Source organism: Accipiter gentilis, chromosome 22, assembly GCF_929443795.1.
Source record: "Accipiter gentilis chromosome 22, bAccGen1.1, whole genome shotgun sequence".
In the NCBI taxonomy this organism is placed as follows: domain Eukaryota; kingdom Metazoa; phylum Chordata; class Aves; order Accipitriformes; family Accipitridae; genus Astur; species Astur gentilis.
Genome location: NC_064901.1, coordinates 16,691,523 through 16,711,294, shown reverse-complemented (window position 1 = coordinate 16,711,294; position 19,772 = coordinate 16,691,523). Strand labels below are relative to the sequence as shown.

General features: G+C 36.7%; 1 protein-coding gene across 8 annotated transcripts in view; it reads right to left on the bottom strand.

Moving 5' to 3' along the window:
- The window catches only part of PCNX1 (pecanex 1), a 92,873-nt gene that overhangs the window by 57,502 nt on the left and 15,599 nt on the right, over positions 1–19,772 (bottom strand). For 5 of the 8 annotated variants that reach the window (XM_049825107.1, XM_049825109.1, XM_049825110.1 and 2 more), the window contains exons 4-7: positions 17,433–17,478; positions 16,472–16,561; positions 13,128–14,825; positions 1,530–1,662 (exon numbers count right to left, since the gene is read on the bottom strand). In XM_049825107.1, the coding sequence (XP_049681064.1) occupies positions 1,530–1,662; positions 13,128–14,825; positions 16,472–16,561; positions 17,433–17,478 (1,967 nt within the window). The remainder of the gene's footprint in view (positions 1–1,529; positions 1,663–13,127; positions 14,826–16,471; positions 16,562–17,432; positions 17,479–19,772) is intronic. The other 3 variants (XM_049825113.1, XM_049825114.1, XM_049825108.1) reach the window with 2 other exon arrangements.

The following is a 19,772-nucleotide window of genomic DNA, read 5'->3' as shown; positions in this document are numbered from 1 at the left end:
TGGCTAATGCACAGTTAAGGAGCTCTGATTAGTCTGCACAGCCTCTTATGAAGCAATACAGAAAACCATAAAATCCTCCTTTAAAAAAAATCAGATGCAAATGAATGCAGTAGAGCAAAAGTGATCTAAAGAGAATGCAAAGTTTTAGCATCCCTCACTATGAAGTAAATCACTAACTTAAATATGCACGTTATGTTCAGCAAGACCAGATACTTAAAAAAATAACTGAAATTATCTGGTTACTGCGACATAGTGCACTAGCCACAAAACCCACATCTAACTAGTTTCAGTCCTTGATATAGCAGAAGTCAACCCTTCAATTGTTAGATATTAGGTACCATTCTTAAAATCCCCCTACCTGAGGAAAATTTACAAACTTAGTCCTTATTTCAGTAGTACCACAAAGATGGCACAATTCCTCCCCCATCCTCTACTGTAAATGATTTTCTTTTTATTTGCTCAGTTTCTATAGTTTTTTTCCAGTTAAAACAATTACACAAGTATTCCTGAAACACAAAAGCAGACTGCTCCTATTATTAAAAGATAGCTGAGCATATGAAGGAAGACCATTAAGAATACACAACATAGATGATATTTCTGTATATTTCTCATATAGCTGGAGAAAGAATTACTTTGATGTATATGGGGGAGTGTTCCTTCCTCTACAGGCAATGTTCTGCTCACCAGATTCTCCAATACCATAGGCAACCATGGGATTGAAACATTTTAAAAGCAAGTTTAAAAACTTATTGTGCTTACTGCTTCTACTGTTCAAGCTGACAGACCAGAGTTGCTGTATGTAACATATCCCTAGGCTCAGTATTGTTAACAAATGGGCCAGTGAAGGTTGGTAACTTCTGGGATGCATGTAATAGTACATTTTAAACATTGCCAAGGCATGCAAAATGCCACACAATTAGATTCAATACTGAACAATACTGTGCATTTTATAACAAAGGCATCGCTATTACTTCATTATTTCTCTTTTGCTGTAAAAAGCTGCAGGATGTTCATACAATCATTTATCTGTATTTTGTACATGCAGATGTTCCAAGTCTAATTTAGCCCTTTCTAATGTTCTGCCATTTGGTTTTTATGCTTCTCTCTCTCACCATCTACAGATGTGAGAAGCAATTACAGTACTAGTCCCTAATGCTTGCTTACTTAAAGAAAATCAAAATGAGGAGTGGTGAATAATATTTTCCTGGGTTTTTCTCCTTGCTTGAAACTAAAAGTTTCTGAATTTTTTGATAAAAAACACTGAACCTAAGTTTGTTAGCATTAGTTCATTTTGTTATCAATCTGAAATCAGCTATAACATGTTAGAGACTGGCTATCCTGATCATTTTGAAAATAGTGCCACATATACATGCACAATTCAACAAGCCCACAGTGACATGCAGTGACAGCTCAAGGAGGTTATGGCGGGGAAGGAAGTAAAAAGTGCTTTTCTGGCAACACTGGTGGGTGTGGGGAGAAGTGGTCTGCTGCATGCATGCTAAATATGGTGGAACATTTAGATACCCTACCTGAGGGGTGATCCGATGAGCAATGTAGGAGGGGTAGGGTTACTCCCTGCATTGTGCCGGCGTCGTACTGCCTGACGCCTAAATGTGCTGCGTTCACGACGAAATGTGACAGTCTCCTCGCTGGCTTGTGCTGCTGCATCAAGACAGACTTTAGGTCAAATAAGAACCCATCCTATTTATGTACACAGTAACTTAAGACTCCTTTCTTCCCCCTGACCCTCCCCAAGTTAATGAACTTGACTTGCAACAACAGAAGTAGCTTATTCACTGACTGTTCAAATAACCTGCCTCAAGACAGGATCACAACACACAATTGTTAGTAAAAATTTGGGTGTTTGGGAGATGGACTGTGTGTGTCTTGAATATACAGCTTACTTTTTTTTTTACCATCAGATCCAAATAGCCAGTTTGCAAAAACAGTTGGGTATCCCAAATCCCTTCCATTTACACAGGGCAGGAAGAGACACAACTGATCTGACTCTTTACCTCATTTAATAGATAATTAAAGGAGAAGCCTAAAGGACAACCTAGAAAGGCTGTCTGCCACTCCTCACTACAATATTCTCTTTTCAATTTTGTAATTTCTGCCAAACAGGTAGGGTTGAGGTTAACCTCATCATGCCTCCTAAGGGGACAAAATAGAGTTGCTTTTTTATTTTTCCTTATAAGTGCCAAGGAATACATGTTGCTCATTTTAGACTAGTTACACTATGATTCGGAAGAGCAGAGGGTTGAGATTGAGATAACTACTTCTTTTCAGATTAAGTGAGATAACTACTTCCTTGTAAGGACTGGTGTTTGTTATTTTAGCTCTCTAAACAAAAAAAAGGTTTGGTCCACTTATAAAGCAACACTGTAAAAACCTGTATATAGTCAAAGGAGTCTAAGATTTTTCCACAGGTTACCATCCAAAATCCACCTGTCCTCCTTAAGCTTCACAGTCTGAACAACTTTGGATTTGGACTGCTTAATGGTATGTCTGCAATCTCAGAGCCTTCCTCCTGAACCAAGGAAACTACTAACCAATTTGAATGCAGAGCACTAGAGAGCTCAAATGAACAGGTCACAGAGAAAATAAGTTTTGGCAGGCAAGTGGGGGGGGGTGGGGTGGGAGAACAGGGACCAACAAACAAAACAAAAAATTTGACATGAAGTCAGTGCAAGAGGAGAATCACAATCTTGAATGGGAAGTCACAACTTGGTAGCCAAGACGCCTGTTACTAGAGTGAGAAAACCAAGGGTTGTGTCAAGCCAAAATAAACAAAACAAAACACTAAGAGAACAATACTTTTTTATGGCAGAAAGATCACAGGCAGAGTAGTCCATGTTCACTTAAGTGCATTTCAAGTTCCAACATTCCTGTCATTAAGCTTTCAAAGCTTACCAGCAAAGATGCTAATGCTGGTCTACAGGGAACAGCAACCTACTACTGCTGCTGTGTATTACTGCCATTGCTAAAGCAATAAAGACTGCATGGAACAAGAGTCTAATTCTACCCATGAACCACAAGTTATCAAGTGAATGCTGTATATGAAACTTCAACCTGTAGTTTGCTTTAAAAGGTAAGCTACATGAAGAGATATACTTTAAGACCAACATTACAGTTACAAGCATTTCATTACCAAAGTGTCAGAAGTGAAGGACAACCTTAATTCAGTCCTTTCCTATATTTTCAGGAAACCTGTGGGATTGCTTACTTTCTCCTCATTCCTCCACAACTGTTTTTGTTATTCTAAGCATGAGTAGATGATACTTCCTTTTCAGTGTACTTCAAGAATTCAATACATTTCTCTTGTGGTTTAACATACAGCTTTATGCTTTGCTTTTAATACACAGCCTAATTCCTTCAAGGATTTCTTTATATGGGAAAGTAAAATATGCTAAAGATAGGAAAAATCCTGACTTTTCGGTGAATTAAGTTAACACACACAAGATCAAAACTGCCCACTAATTTTGGGTGCCAAATTGTAAAGCTCAATTTTTCCAGTGTATACATCAGCATATAAAAACTCATATTCACAACTCAGCTTCCACTGACTTTAGATGCAAAAGCAATTCCACACATTTCTGCTAATCAGGCTATAGTTAAGCACCATGAAATAAAGAACAGTGACTAGTCTTAACTGAAATGTAAACATCTTAATTACCATTAAGATGGTAAACATCAGCATTCATTACCTCTTAATTACCATTTGCAACTACTTAGCAAAAGCAGCATTCAAGTGCAATTCTTCAAGGCAGCATACTTAACACTGACAACATCTGGTTTTCTTTTCATATCCTTTATTCAGTAAACATCACCTTCTGCAATAAGTGAAGCCCAGATTATGGAAACACTAGAGGTCCTTCCTACACAGCTCCAATTTACCACTAAAAGCAAGTCTACCTCAAATAACTGACTGAGGCAGTGTCCTGTGATAAAAATAGAAAAATATAAACTTGGTTGAAGATTAAAAAATTAAAAATCAAAATTTGTATGTACTCAGATTACATTCAAAGCTGCACAGGCAAATAGTTCTGGCATTTGCTAACTTTTTATTATTTCACTTTAACCTTTAAAAAAAAATCAAAGTAGATTTTAGTGTAGCTTTCTACCTAAGCTACCAAGGGATCTTTTATTTGTCTTGAAACTTTTCTTCAATGTACATCTTCTATATACACTCCTCCTGAATGTAGGTGGTGACATTCAGAATTACTAAGCAGGTCTATACATTCTTTTGAAAAGACTGCACAGCTTTTCAGCCCAACAAGCTCCAAGTCTGCTAACACTATGCAACATCTCAAGAAGCAACATGCTGAAACCATGACTAAGTTAAAAAAAAGAAAAAACAAAGGATTACAGTTTGAAGTATGGAAAGCCAAACTGAGCAAAGTTTGGCTTTGGTTAGTTGTTTTGGGGCTTTTTTTTGGTTTTGTTTTTTTTTTTTTGTTTGGGGTTTTTTTTGTGTGTGTGTTTTTTTTTAAAAAAACCCTCATTTTAAAGAGCACACAGGATTAAAAAAATATACCAGTATGGAAAGCTACTTATGTTAATACATGTTATTTGTGTTTCTACTTCTCTTTAGTGAGAAGCAGTACAGCTATGAGTTCACCAGTAAGATGCAAGATAAAGCTCCTAAATTATCCTCTATCATGCTCTGAGAGCAGTTTAATCATGACGGAAATAGCTTTGTTTTAACATAAATAAGCTTCCTTAAATATTTACAAAGTAACATAATGTTTTGAAGTTTTAAACCAAAGCTAAGCAAATAAAAATATCCCTGTAGGACATTTCCCCACTTCGTGGGTTGGTGGTTTTTTTTAAATACATCTTTAGACCATCACTCACACTTCTCCGATGCTGCTACTTACAACCACTTACTCTAGACTCCAGAAAGGTAAGATCCAACATCTAAACTCATGTACAAAATCTGGATCTAATAGGGAGAGATAGCATAGGTTATACTTTACAGTTCCTGCTTACTTTAAGTAAATCAGTAAAGGAAGACTAGAATGTTTGTTGTTAAAAGTCTGTTCTGTTTTTCAGTTTTATTCTAGATTTTTATGTTGAAACACTACACTTCATTAGTGTCAAGAAATTCAAGTATACATTTCTTCTGCCCGATGTTGTATGAATTTGAGCCCCCAACATTATCTGTTCTCAAGAACAGAAAAGTCAGGTTTGAAATTCAAATGCACAAGTTAAAGATACAAACCTACAGCCCAGAGATTAGTAATACTAAGAGGTGGAGAAGTAATGACAACTTTGTAGCAAACTTAACCCTCCCACACCTATTCCCAGCTATAATACACCTAATTTCAAAGACAAAATAATTTTACTTTTGTATTTGTTAATGCTACTGTGCATATGAACATGTATTTATTAAAATTTATCTTTTTTCTTTCATTACACTTCTGATTGGAAAAAAGCCAAATTAGCAGTTGCACACTTAGAAAGTCATGAGGATATCACTTTGTCATCACACATTTAGAATGATACCTTGCCAATAAAAGGACTAAAATTTGTTGCAGAGAAAATTCTAGAATAACAAATAACTCGCATCCCTTTGCCAAATAGCTGGGAATATATGAACACAGGTTGAACTATCCTGACTGCAGGTTACGCCTTTCCAAAATTTGTCCTTCTATACTACATAAGCGTTTTTGATGTAAACCTCTGTAGTTCCTCAAAGTTTTAAACAGAACTGAAGATTCAGAGTTTTACACTACAGCTACACATTTGTTGTACAATACAACTAGCTTTAAGAAACAAAATGAAAATTTTTTTTTAACATGAACATTTACACATACAAGCCAAAGCTTTTACATCACCCTGCACGTACGTACAACTGCTTCTAACCAAAACTTACAAGATGAAAACTGAAAAAGAATTTCCAAATTTTATTGCGTCAACAAGTCCCATTTCATTTTTAAAAAAGCTGAACCCAGTGCTTCAGATGAGTTCCAAAACAGATAAATTCTTCCCAAGCAAGAAGATTCCTGCAAAGATATGGTATTGAGGTAATACAGAGGTAAAGTACCCACATGCGTACCACAGAGTTCTCCGAATAGAATTGCAAACTTCAGTCTGACTGGAAAGAAAACAAAAAACCCACACACAAATGGAAACAGTGTCCCTCACTCTTCTCGGGAAAGAAAAGCCTAGATGGTTTTGAACATGAGTCAGGTTAAGCATGGTTAAACATGTGCATGGAACCCAAGTGATGCTTGGACATGCCATTTCTCTCCCTATCAAGTGGGAAACTGTGATCTAACTATTTTCAACCAGTTGTAATGACCAACCCTACAAATTCTCAGTGAGAGCTGATATGAAGAGTTTACGACTCATGAATTCAGATAAGCAATGAAATCCGTCTAACACTGAACATACTTTGCCAAACCAAATAGCTGACATTTTGCTCTTCTACATTGAGCATCTACATCTCATTTGTGTTCAAAACATGAGAAAAGCCATACTTCGCACATGCATTTATGGGTTACCACCACCACTCTCCTTACAGTTGAGGCATTCATAGTTTATTCTCACATGCTCTAACACTATTTTAAAAACCATACTTGTAAGATTCCCAAGTAGAAAGGAGTCTGTTCAGTCCCTATCTTCAATATACAGTTATTAATCCCCATGGATTATGCACTATTATAAGACCTACAATTGCAGGGATTTCTTATACTTCTCTGATGAAAAATTAAGTATTGGCTTATAGTATTGTAATTTACTGTGGACCTTTAAAGAAAAACACACCAATGACAATTTCTGAAGAATGGAGACATGGACAGCAAAAGAGAAACAATGAAGAACAGAGGGACATCTCAAGATATAAACTTTTGCTAGAAAATAGGGCAGAGAAAAAACCCACACAATTTAGGAAGGAAAGCTTGTCACAAAAAAAAACCCCAAAAAACACCCAACGAAAACAAAACACCACCACACACACCAAACACAAAAACCAAACCTGAAAGAGAAACAAGGGAAGTAAAGCCCAAGACTTCAGTGTTGTGGTTGAATGTATGAAAAAAACAAGTTTGAGACAAGGCCGGAGGAATATTTACAATTACATCAAACCAGTCACTACAACAATCTGAAAAGCAAAACACTGTCAAGCAGGGAATAACCGGGACAATGAAACCATCTGTTTTGCATTCTGAACCAAACAATTTTACAGACCAACTTAATAGACAAATTTCTATACTAATGCTAAAGATAAAACTAGGAGTCTCAGTTGTTCTACCTCACTGTACTTCCCACTGGAACTATTCCATTTTAAAAACATTACTCACACAGACTTCTTGAATATAATGTTGGTGGACTTGGGGTCAAAGAGCTAAAGCTATGACCTAATCTGATCCCCTACCCAATATAGTCCCTATAGCCAGGGATTTCGGTATCAAAAGCTAGTATTATGTTCATGAAGCAGACAAACGTTCATAACCTACATTAATGTTCATGAAATTTAATTCTGATTTTGTATTTGGATTTATTCACCTTAAGGAAAAGATGCTTTACATCTTTAGAACACACAGCGTTTCCAGCATAAGTGGTATTCTATGTTAGTATGTCATACATAGAAAGTCATGTTTGCTTTGAATGGGCTTCTATTAACTATAACACCAAATGTTAATTAGTAGCCAACCTCAATATATCCTGGAATTACATCTCATAGCTACATTTGGCAGCAATGTGAGCACTTCCATTACAGTTCAGAGAGCTCTCGGAACTTTCTCAGCTGTATGCGTAACAATAAATCCAGGTACATCTACAAAGGAGCATGAAAAAAGTGGCTTATAAACTTAAGTTAGTAGATGCAGCTTCATTTTATACCAAGTACCAAAAATTATTATTTAACTCCTGTTTGAGATGAATACTTGGCAAATTTATGAACAACACATGCTACTTGTCAACAAAATTGAACCATTCTTTCCAAATTAAGTAAAAATTACTGTGAGAAGTAGTTGCACAAACACTACCAATCTAAGACACTAAATAACTCACTTCCACAGCAATGCAAAGTATTTTAAAAGAACTACTACTTCTGGTTTATTTGGGAGGCTTGAGAGAATTTAACCAAGCTCAGATTTTAAGTAATATTCCCAGGGAAACAAACAAAGTTACATGAAGTGTATTTTACTTAATTTTTAACTGTTGGTATACGCTGTTATTCTGTAGCATGCATTTCTCATCAAGTATACTGAATTTCCCTTACACAGCCCTGCAGAACTTCAGGTAGAAAGTCTACTACTCTGTAGATGACACACTAAAGGAACATGTTTCCACCAAGTTAACAGGAAGTCTCTTACCAGTAGTACTCAGAGAGCTTTTGCCAAGCAATTACACACATTCCTGGCTCTCAACAGCCACTGCTGCGAGCTGGACAAAACCTGAGGTTTTTGTTTGTTTGTTCCCCATCGCCACCTTTATGGAACCACAAAGTGTCAGGAAGATGGTAGTTATCTTAGTCATAAGTCATCTAATGAAAGCCCCTGTATTATCCATAAATACCAGAAATGGGACAAAACAGGCAGGACAGAATCCCCACACAATGCACTAAAACTGCATTTTGCATTAGTAGGTAGTGATTAACAATTAGTAGATGCAAGATTCATTCCAAGTGTTATTTCATTGTTAAGTTCCAAAACTGCAGAATTCCATTTCAGCCTCACGCATCACTCCTAATGCTGTTAACATCTTTAAGTGTTGAATGGCAACATCTCGCCTCTGCTGAGATGACAAGATATCCAAAGTCCGCGGTAATTCCGTAAGACTCAACCTTTACACGCAACAGCTGTGACATAACATCATGCTTTCAAAGCCAGATATTGGGAAGAGCTAACATTAAAATTTCTATGTCATGCTTGAACCAAATACTGTGTACATTATGACACTGCTACTTGACATCTAAAAAATCAAGTAATGGAATACAGTCTTTTGGTTCCAATAACGAACCTCATATGGAAGAGAGCCCCCTTCTACTGGCTAATCTGCTTAATCTGATCCAGTTACAGGAGGGGTCCTGCTGAACACAGAGATAGCCAACATACTGTAATCTGGTTGTGTGTAACTTATATTTTTCAGTTTCTACCATTTCCAAACTCTTTCAGAGTTTGATTTCTCATGCAAAACTGTTTGGTTTAGCAATTTGAATGTGAACTGATAGACTCCCAGAAAACAGACCAGAAGCCCCATCTTCTGTAACTGTATTAATTCCATCTGCAGAAGACATATGAAACTAAAGCCATCAGAAGCATGGAACAGCTCTACAACACAGGCAAAATAAGTAATGACTGTAGACCATATGCAACATAAACATAGTAGGAAAAGAGCAATATACTGTGGCTGCATAACAGAAAACTGAATTGTACTTTTAACTTTGTAGAGGATACTGTCTAATGATTACAGGCAGATACGCTAAGCATGTATGTACAAATACATAAACACTGAGAAGATGAACAGGTTTCCATACACCATATGAAATGCAATATTATAGTCCAAGCTCACAAAACCCTATTTTGCCTGCCTGTAGAGATGTACTGCAGACCACAAAACACAGAAGAATAGTATGAGCTGTTACTTCAATATTGCTATGAAATGCACAGAAGGAAAAATGCATTACATCACATGCAGTTTTATTTACAAAAGGATATGCAACTCAAGAACTTAAAGTAAATAAATCTTAAATTACAGCAAGCTGTAAAAGAGAGTAGCACCTTAAAGCATGCATCTTTTACAGTTAACTTAGAACTGGGGGAGAACACTTGACTTTTCAGGTCAGCTGAAGTTTTACAAAACATCACTATGTCATATACAGCATTATGTTTGTTCCTTAAATCATTACAAACAGGAATCCAGAAATAGCACATATCTGACAGAAACCAGGCACAGGAGACTATCAAGGTGGTACTGCCAAAATATCACTGGACATCTAGGCAAACTTTTAGATATCTAAACAACTTCATTTAACCTATAACCCATCAATTCACTAGCTACTTTTAGAGGCTGAGTAGTTAAACAGGGATAACAACTATTGTAAGACATCTTCCATTTTTTTTGTTATACATCCACCACATGTATTTAATTATAGAATTTTCAAATGCTGTTTGTCTGCATTTGGATGAACTGCAATTTCTATTTAAATGTACTAGTTACCTTGTAAAAAGTGAGTCATTCACCACTTCCTGGCACAATAAGATAGAAACAAAACTGCTAAGTTGTATCTGCTAAAGTAAAGTATGTCCCAAATTTGTATAGCATCCAGCTTAGTACAAGATTACTAAAGGCCATATCCTTTACAGAACACATTCCAGCAGTTACACAAGTAAGAAAGTACTTTTTGGTTTACTCCCCAAAGACTTCAAGATAAAATGAAGTTATAATTACTGATTTAAGTCATATTTGAAAAATAGGAACTGAAAGCTGCCAACAGAAAAAGAAGCGGCAGTATTAATATCAGTCTTTTGGTTATCCAGCCTGCCATCTGTTAATTATTTGTTGCAGAAAGTTATAAGCAATCACAGAAATTAAAAAGTATATAAAATTATAAAATGTATGTCTTTAAAAACATTCCCAAAAGGTGAAGACAACTCAATAGTGTGAAATACTGAATATAAAGCAAGTTAGATTCTAAAAAGTTAAAATGTTTTCTCCAATTACTATTAGTCACAGGTAAGCCCAAAGAAGAAAGCCACAATTAGACACAGCTGTTACAAAACTTGCAATATCAGCTATATATTTGGGAATACAAAAACCCAACAAAACACACACAAAAGAAGAACCAGTAGAAATGAAGGACAACATGAAGGAATTATCCAGATTGATCATGAACACATAAATTCAGAATAATTACTGACTTAAATATTTACGCAGTCCTGTGGCATCAAGTAATACTAAAGAAAAGTGATATTTTTATTCTGCTTTCAAAAAAGCAGAATGACATTAATTTCTTACAGTCATAAAGGAAATACTTCCTATTGTGCTGATAATAAGAAACATAAGATACAGCAAGTGTTATTAATCATATGATGTCATCAAATCTGGAGAACCTGAATACAGATTGCTTCTTAAAGTCAGCCTGAAACCCACAGGCAAGTAATACTTGGGTGCTTGCCATTTATTAAAAATACTAAGAACTTCAAAATGACCATTATCTAAACTAAGTTTAAATGGGAAACTGAAGAGAATAGTATGTCAGGAATGACAGCAAGACTTCCCTGCTTAAGCTGCTACAGATTTGTGTCTAAGATTGCTTTTAAATGTGTTAGGGTTGGTCTTCCCCCACCATTTCACTCTGAAAGAAAAAAATCAAAATATTTGGCAGTATACAGCATCAGTCATGCACTGATTCTTTCAGATTACGGATTACTGGTGAGTGCATAAAGTCTGACATGTTTTGTAAGGTAAGGTATATTAATCCTCCTTTGCATATAAGGAGAGAACCTTAACAGTTTTAAGCTGTAATAACACAAACCAAAATGAAATTAAAACTTGTGCTAAAGAAGGCATAGAATCAAAACAGTAAATACATTAAGCAGACCTTTTATTAGTCAAATTACCCTCAGTAGACATAAAGAAGAGATGCCACTTTAGCAAGGCATATTAAGAGTATGTGTTAAGTGTTTAGCTTGCAGAGTTAGTACTAAAAGAGCAACCTGGACTCTAATTAAAGCTACTGCAGAACTCTGTTGCTAGGAATAAGAGACATACAGCAAGTACCAATATATGCAGGTTTTTAGCATTTGGGGGGTGGGGGTGGGGTGTGTTTGTTTTAAAGTGAAGGCACCTAAATAGGTCTGAACTAATTGTAAGCCAATCAAATTTGATCAGTAATCAATAAACAGCTGAACTTCAGTGTAGCACACTTTTCCACCCCCAAAATTAATTGTACTAATTTTTAGAGTTTGTTCTAGTGTCAGGGGAAAGGAAAAAACCAAAAGGACTATTGGTCAGCTCTCATGTTACTGTGAGCTGGAAGTCTCTCCTTTTAAGATGGAAGAATCACTACTTTGTTTAGGCAGTCTAAATAAGCACAGTGAATTTGCTACAATTTCTTAAAAATATCTATGTCTTGATCTAAAATACAATTGTATGAAGCATTTGTGCGCTTAGCTAACAAGATCCAGATTATCTGGTAGGTATTACCCTCAAACAATCCCAAAAGTCAGACTGAGGTAATTAGCAATCCCATAGTGCTCTGAAAACATATTTTAAACCCACTTGTCTTCCACAACACAAAAAGCCTTCCAGTTAAGGCAGTCCATACGGTTAACCAAGAAGAGAGACAGAAATGTTGTAATAAGTGATAAACAAAACACTACTAAGAGCTCAAAAACTTTTTTAAAAGGCCCCTATTAATCTATACTAATACGACCTACTACAGGTAAGCTTACTACTTGCATTACTCCAAACAAAGCAATACGTATAGAAAGTGAGAGGAAATTACATTCCTCTCTCCAGCACAGGAAGGTTATTGTGTTCTTATAATGAGGACAAAAAACCCAACCCCAAAGTAAACACTGTCTAGCCAACAATGGCAAGGCTAAGCAAAATCAAATCCCTAGGCAAATTCAGCTTAGTAACTAGACCACCTTAAGAATGCACAATTGAAGGCAGCATGGTAAGAGTTTGGGAGTGGGTTGGTTTTTTTAGTACCACCTCAAGCCATGCCAGAGATCATCTAAGAGGCAGCAGTAACTTCAAACAATCACTTCCATGTTCACAATCTTCTAAACTGCACAATCTTTCAAACAAAAATAGTCTCTCTTTTATTGTTAACTTTTAAAATAGTACACATAATTTGAAGTCTGAGTAATACAATGGAGCAGGTCTGATGTGATCACAAATAATAATTTTAAGATACAGCTTTGGTTAACAAAGACAACCAGTTACAAACCCATAACACCTCTACTTATAGATTTCATAACATTTCTTTGAATTCAACTCCCATTTGTGTAGCTCTTCCAAGAGATTATGAAGGAAACACTTTGTCAGGTTTACTATGCAAGAATGAAGAAACAGGAAGATGCTCAAGTGTAGTTGTAACTTAACTCACAGGTACCAGACTCATTAACAAAATATGGCAAGGTACTTCTGGTAGCTCATTTACTTACCTCCACTTGCTGATTCTTGCTCTTCCCCTTCAGGAAACGTAGCCTGGCTTGGTAAGCTATTCCTAGAACGAGTGACTGACTCTAAGTGTGAAGCCCTTCCCAACAGAGATAGCTCATCTAGCACCTCTCCTTCTTTGGCTTCCAAATCAGATTTTGAAGTGGTTAACTGTTTTATGTTACCTGGTGCCATTAAACTATTTGGGTCATTTAAACAAGCTACAGTACCACTGTCCAGGCTTAATACTCTAGCACGATTCTTGGCACTGTTTGTGCTAGAAGTCCGACGTGTAGATCGTTTTTTGCTAATTCCTTCAGAGCCTACATGGGTTTTGTGAGCATTTTCAGGGTCTGTGCCCCCACGTTCTTTAGAAACATATTTGGTCTTTAGAGCACTGTACTTTCCCTCAGGAGACTGGCATGAATGGGAGGTGGTGCTGGAAGAGCTATCACTGCTGAACTGATGAGCTGACTGCATACTTGATGTCCTGCTCAAGTCACTTTGATCACTGGAGTCCTCATCGTGACAGAACACAGCACTGTGAGGTTTAGTACCAGATACACCTCGGAAGGAAACATATTCCCTGTGCCGACTTGAGTCAAAACTACTAGCCCGCTTTTTTCCTGTCCTTCTCCGGCTGGACTTGTGGGTAGAAGCTGTTCGATGTATTAAACTAGAAGATTTTGGTCGAACATCTCCTTCTTTTTGTTTTCCACTCGTTTCTTTAGAAGCTCTTGAATCTACTAACACAGCTAGTTTCTCACTCTGCTCATCTCTTTGTTCAGCAGCCTTCCCAGGTGGCCTGTCAGCTTGCGTAGTCAATTCATTGGCATGTGGGTTCTTATTGGCCTCTTCTGAAGCAGAGGCACCAAGACCTTTCTGACTGTGCGTCTCATCAGATGCATTAGAACCCTTTACCTCTTGAACACCACTGTTAGTGCTCACTTCCACAGCAGTCCTTTCGCTACTAGTCCTTTTGTCAGTAGAACTACTGTCATCCTCTGAGTCAACACCACAGTCCTTTTTCTTAGCATCCTTTTTCTCTTCTCTAGGAGACTCCTCCTCGTGCTCTGACAACACACTTTCTATATGCGTTGAGCTAGTATGTTCACTTTTATAGCTACTGATAGTACTGTTAGTGTCACGATCAGTCCCACTGCAGTAGCTTTCTGTTGAACCACTGCTTCTAGTACTCAGGCTTCTCAGACTGTCCACACTTTTATCTGCTTTCAAGGATTTGCTCTTCCCACTCTTAGCCAATGGTTGAGGGCTGCTACTTTTCAGAATGTCATCTAATTGAAAAACTCCTGAAATGCAAGAGTTCTCAGCCAAGGACTCTCTGGATCCAGAAGGGGGCTTGGAAGCTTCTAACTCACTGACAGGATCTAGTCCTCGTTTTTGCTGGTAGAGAGGGAAGTCATTTAATGAAGCATCTGGAAAAGCGACAGCAGAGCTAGAAGTCCTTGGTACACCTCGTGGTCTATGATCCTTCCTATATGAGTGAGAATGCAGAGTTACAAGCGAAGCTACTTCTGTGTCACATGCACTGGTTTTAGACTGGTCCACAAGCTGGTTGTTCGAGAGGCACACTTTGTCACTGCTGTCTCTTGGCAAATCTTGTCCAGAGGATAATGAAGGTTGGATGGAGACAAACGAGTCATTCGACACCAGACGAAAAAGCTTCCGATCAGTTGCCAAATCTGTTTAAGTACATATTTAAAAATATTAATGTAGTATGTTCAAGTACATTATACAGTCTGCTTTACAAATGCTTGTTTATATCAGATAAAGTAAATAAACCGACAAATCCATTTGCAAGTACTACACATCACATTACCATTCAAAAGATTTCCTAGCATCTGGGCAAACCTGACAGACTTTTATTAGCTGCTAAGATTAAGCTGGTGTTGATGGTTTCTTTTTTTATTAAAAAAAGACAACATGATACTGAGAAGTCCCCAACCTCCTCTATTACTCAAGGGTGTCAGACTTCGTTTTTATATATCCCAAAAGTTTCTTAATCATTAAAGGGTACCCTACCTTTTGTTTTATCTCCTACACGCAGCTAGCTGTTTCACAAACTTTAAAGTTATTGAAGACAGAATAAACCCCATTAACATTGAAGTCATAAAAAAACAAAAGTCACCTTTCCTACCAGATAGCAAGTAAGCTCACAGTTAGCAAGGATGCAGGCACTGGCAGAGGTCTGTTGGTACCATAATGAAACTCCCTACAAAGTTACCGAGTTCTATGTCTCTAAAACTGGTGCTGTTAAAGCAAATCATAAAGATTTGCTGTTAGCTTTTGGTCAGAACAATTGTTTGTTATCCATCACAAGCAGTCTCCTGTGAAAGTGTCCACCTGCAGGTAGTATTGAATGTCAGGCTACTTTCCTTTTTGGTACTGTCACTAGAAATAGAAGATCTGGAGGCCAAGTTAAATTACTACAGTTATTAAAGTTTTGTAGAGTGTATTTGCCCCTGTGTTGAACTTAGCCTTCACAAACAGTTCCATTACTCAGCTGAAAGTAGTAGAACCTGCTGCCTATTACAACAGCATGGCCACCTGTAATCTATTTTAAACATTTTCTGCACTGAATCACACAGTAACAATTGAAAGGAACCCATCAGTCTGATTAGATTGGCCAAAACAAACTATAGTATTCCCAGAGTTAGTTTTCTGCTAAGTCACCAGGTAATTTAAAATCAGCAAACAAAAGATTTCCCTACAGTTTTATGCTCTGCTGTAGTCCGAGCAGACTTTTACCCAGCAATGAAGCTAAACAAAAAGTGAGATTTGAAACAAAATTGGACAACTGAAGAATACAGGCTAGCAGTTTCCTTACATACTAGGAAAAAACAATTACAAAACTCTGATAGCTTGCATATTAGAAGCAGCCTATAGCTCCAGAAACACAGAACTCTAGACAGGATTATATACTTTACAGAAGAACACACCTGGTTTTGGAAAAAAATCATTTGGCTGTATTGGAAAGCAAAGCAAATTAGTCTACAACAAAGTCCATGAATCCCAGGCCACTTTCAGTATGACAGAGATCATCTAGAGACATGTAAGCTAGCTATCTTTCAGCAGTACGGAGACAGTAAATATTTATTACCTGCTGGAAGATGCCAGAACAAGAAACACACAGCACTCAGCCAAAGTGTAAAGTTAAAAGTATTCAAGCTATGTATCCCAGGAACTCAGAGTAATTAAGAACGGAAACAGAGAGCTTCAAGATATCCTTTCTTAGAGTCTATCAATAAATTGCATTAATTTAGCATGTTAAGCAAAGGGTCTTTGGTAACAAAATACCATGTTTAAAATGCAGAATAAGAAATTTTACCTTGTTCTTCACTCCCTTCTTTACACAGGCTAGAACTCTGGCCAAGACTTAAACTGATATCATCAGAAGTCTTGGCAGTGTCAGTATCTCCTGTGAATTTTAAGAAAGAAGAGTACTAGTGCTCAAAGTATTAACACATACATCTACATACACTGCAGATTTCTCACCTGTCATGAATGACTGTTGCTTTTATTTCTTCATTTGAAGGTAAATAATAATTACAAGTAACACAATATTTGTCTCATCTTTTAGAGATAAGTATTGTCTATTCTATTTCTTTTATTTTGTATATAAGAATTTTCATTCAACTACACAGATCTTCCATAAAGCACTGGAAAAGTATCTTACACAGAAACCAACGGAAATAAAGATTATTTTTTTCTTGAAGACATTTCTATTTGAATATTCATTTTTGCATGGTTGCCAATAAAAATGAGGGGTGGATTGTAACAAAATACTTGTAAAGAAAAAAGGTAAGAAAAATCAGGAAAGTGACAAAAATTCACATCTCATTTTCTTTTGTCTTATTATCGGCTTAATAAATTTACAAGATAGCAACTTCACATATTACAAATAATTTATCCTTTCATCTCAGAGGAGTTCACAAGGGCTGCCCTGAACAATACTTTTGCTAGATGCCAAGCAACTAGAAATAATCAAGTCATCAAAATACAATACCAGAAGGGTGATTGCTTGCACAGAACTCAAAATAATAGGGAGAAGTCCACTCAAACCAACCCCCTGGGTCTGCATTTACAAGCAAAAGAAACACATGGAAAACAGAGCACGGATTCCAAAATATTCTCTCCTAGTGTTTTACACACATAACTTGTGACTCCAAGGAAGATTTCTTCCAGTTAGTAAATGGTAATAGTAAAAAGGTAGACAGTATTTGGAAACAAAATAGTAAACAATAGTGAAGTGCTACTGCAAGGTAATTTTAAGTAGCCAAAAATCTTACCTTTGATGGTTGCTGCTGTTCCCAGACGAGATAACCCAGATCCAACCTAGAAAGAGGGAGTTACGTAAAAAGCTGTAAACTTTCAGGAATGACCCAACTGTTGTTTCCCATTACTGCAATGTATGCATTTGCCTATACATCTAGGAGAGATTTTCAAAGGCACAAAAGCATCCAACAGCTCAGTGCTGTAAAATCCTTGGACTCAGAATGTTTCCACTGCAAACAGAGAAGACAAGGCATCTGATGGATGCATCCAACTATATCACTGCATTATTCTGTTTTATAGCTGATATACTTGGAGATTTTACTATGCTGATTTTAAAAACAGTTTCTAATCTAGGAATTTTCCTTGAAAAAAAACTTAATGTGGAAACAAAACTACTACTATTGTGGTACACTAATAACTGCTGCTGTAAAGCAGAATGTTTAATGCAATCATCCCAGTTGCTTGAAATGCTTAAAGAAAACACTATGTTAATATAAAACTTACCTGTTCAACATAGTAAATACCAAGCTAAATCCAGAAACTGCTCCCATGGGAAAAGATACATATTTTTACCAGGGTTAGTTTTCAGGTCTGTCAGAGTTGATCCAATGACCAGGTAATCACAAGAACCTAAGTGTTGGTACATGGAAAGTGGCAGCAGCATGAACAGGGGATATGGCAGGATGATCCCTGCTGGCAGCTGGATAAGCTTAAATCAATTTAACATGATTATTTTATTAGAGTATCTTATTCTTCCCTCTCATTCTTGCAAATGCAATTTTTCTTTTGAAGACAGTTTCCAAGTACACAGATTACAGTTATCTCAAAGCAAGTAAACTGGTTAGTAGAAGACTACAGTATTCCTTGACCTATCCTTGGATATTAGTTACAATCACATTTCAAATTTATAGTATCTGCTTTTCAGCCATGTTCAATGGCTAACCAGCAGGCATGTACCTCCTCATACAAAAACTAGCTAGCCATTTAGGTTTGCACTCTACATACATTCTGTAATCTGTAGCAGATTATTTTGCAGAGGTGCTAAAGAGAATTTAGTCTTTCCTTCAACAATAGTTCCACTACCACCTCTCTCAAAACTTTGAATAGCACACAAAAATGCAGGTGTCAAATAATTAAACCACTCAGAAATAAGATAAAAGAGCACTCAAAGGCAAAATCTGAATGCAAGATGAGTAAAAATGACAGCAATTTTACTTTACTGTATACTTACTGGGATGCTGTTTTTCAAAAATCCCTAGTTCAAATGACTCTGGGGAAAAGAGAGCATAATTCTACTAATTCTCCTTTGCAAGCACTGCAAATCTAAGGTAATGTGAAGACGTGCACAGATTTTTTTTCAGCCATACTACAGAAGAACAATGGCTTTGCTACATGTAATGCAAAAAAGCAGCCAGAGCTCATTTAATGCATTTTCTTTACTACGCTGTCACATATACTTTTTATTAGTCATTTTGCCATGTTTCAACTTTTTTTCCCTTCAGTAACATGCAAATGCATCAGCATGGGAAAGTTATTTCACACAAAAAACTGAACAGAACTCAGATGCTTACTATTCACATATTCTTTTGATGCTGCAAATTCAATCACAAGGGACTAGTGAACACTAACTTTACCAGCATAAACTCATTTTAAACACTATACTTCCTTTCACAGTAGCTTTAACTGACTTAGTGTCAGCATTAAAACACACAGGAAAGAACACAGAGCTTCTTCACACGCTTTAACATTAAAATTGTTATGAGTATGTTTGGAATAGTTTTGTCTCCAAAGACCAGTCAAAAGAAACATTATCCCCAGCTTAGTTCTGTCTTCCTACATGGACCATTACTTCCTATTCCTTTGAACACTACCAAATACCTGTTTTCTGCAAAGGAAAAAATCTCTTAGAGTGAGTAAGCTACATAAAGGAGCATTATTCAGATAAAACACCAACATTAGCATAACACTGCACTACATTATATACTGTTTACTCAGAGAGCTAATTAGAAGGACTTGATACTGTAATACCACACCAAGGATTTCCACATCATTCAAAAATAGCTACTGTATCTTTAATATGATGCTGCATTGCTCATTGTGAACATAAGCATACAGTCTGGCCAGTCAATCTACTTGTCCTCATGAAGAGTTGGTAAAAGAAAGATGCCACGACTGGCTAAACATCACAAGCCAAATAGAAGGAACAGCATATGCAGCGCTGTGGAAGTTGAATGCATAAATCTAGAAGACACAATAAGGAAGTGGAACAACTTCCCTGGTGAAAAGGCAACTAGAGCATAATGAAGTTGCATTAAAATCTAATAAAGCCAAGTTCCTCAGCACTTCCATCTGGT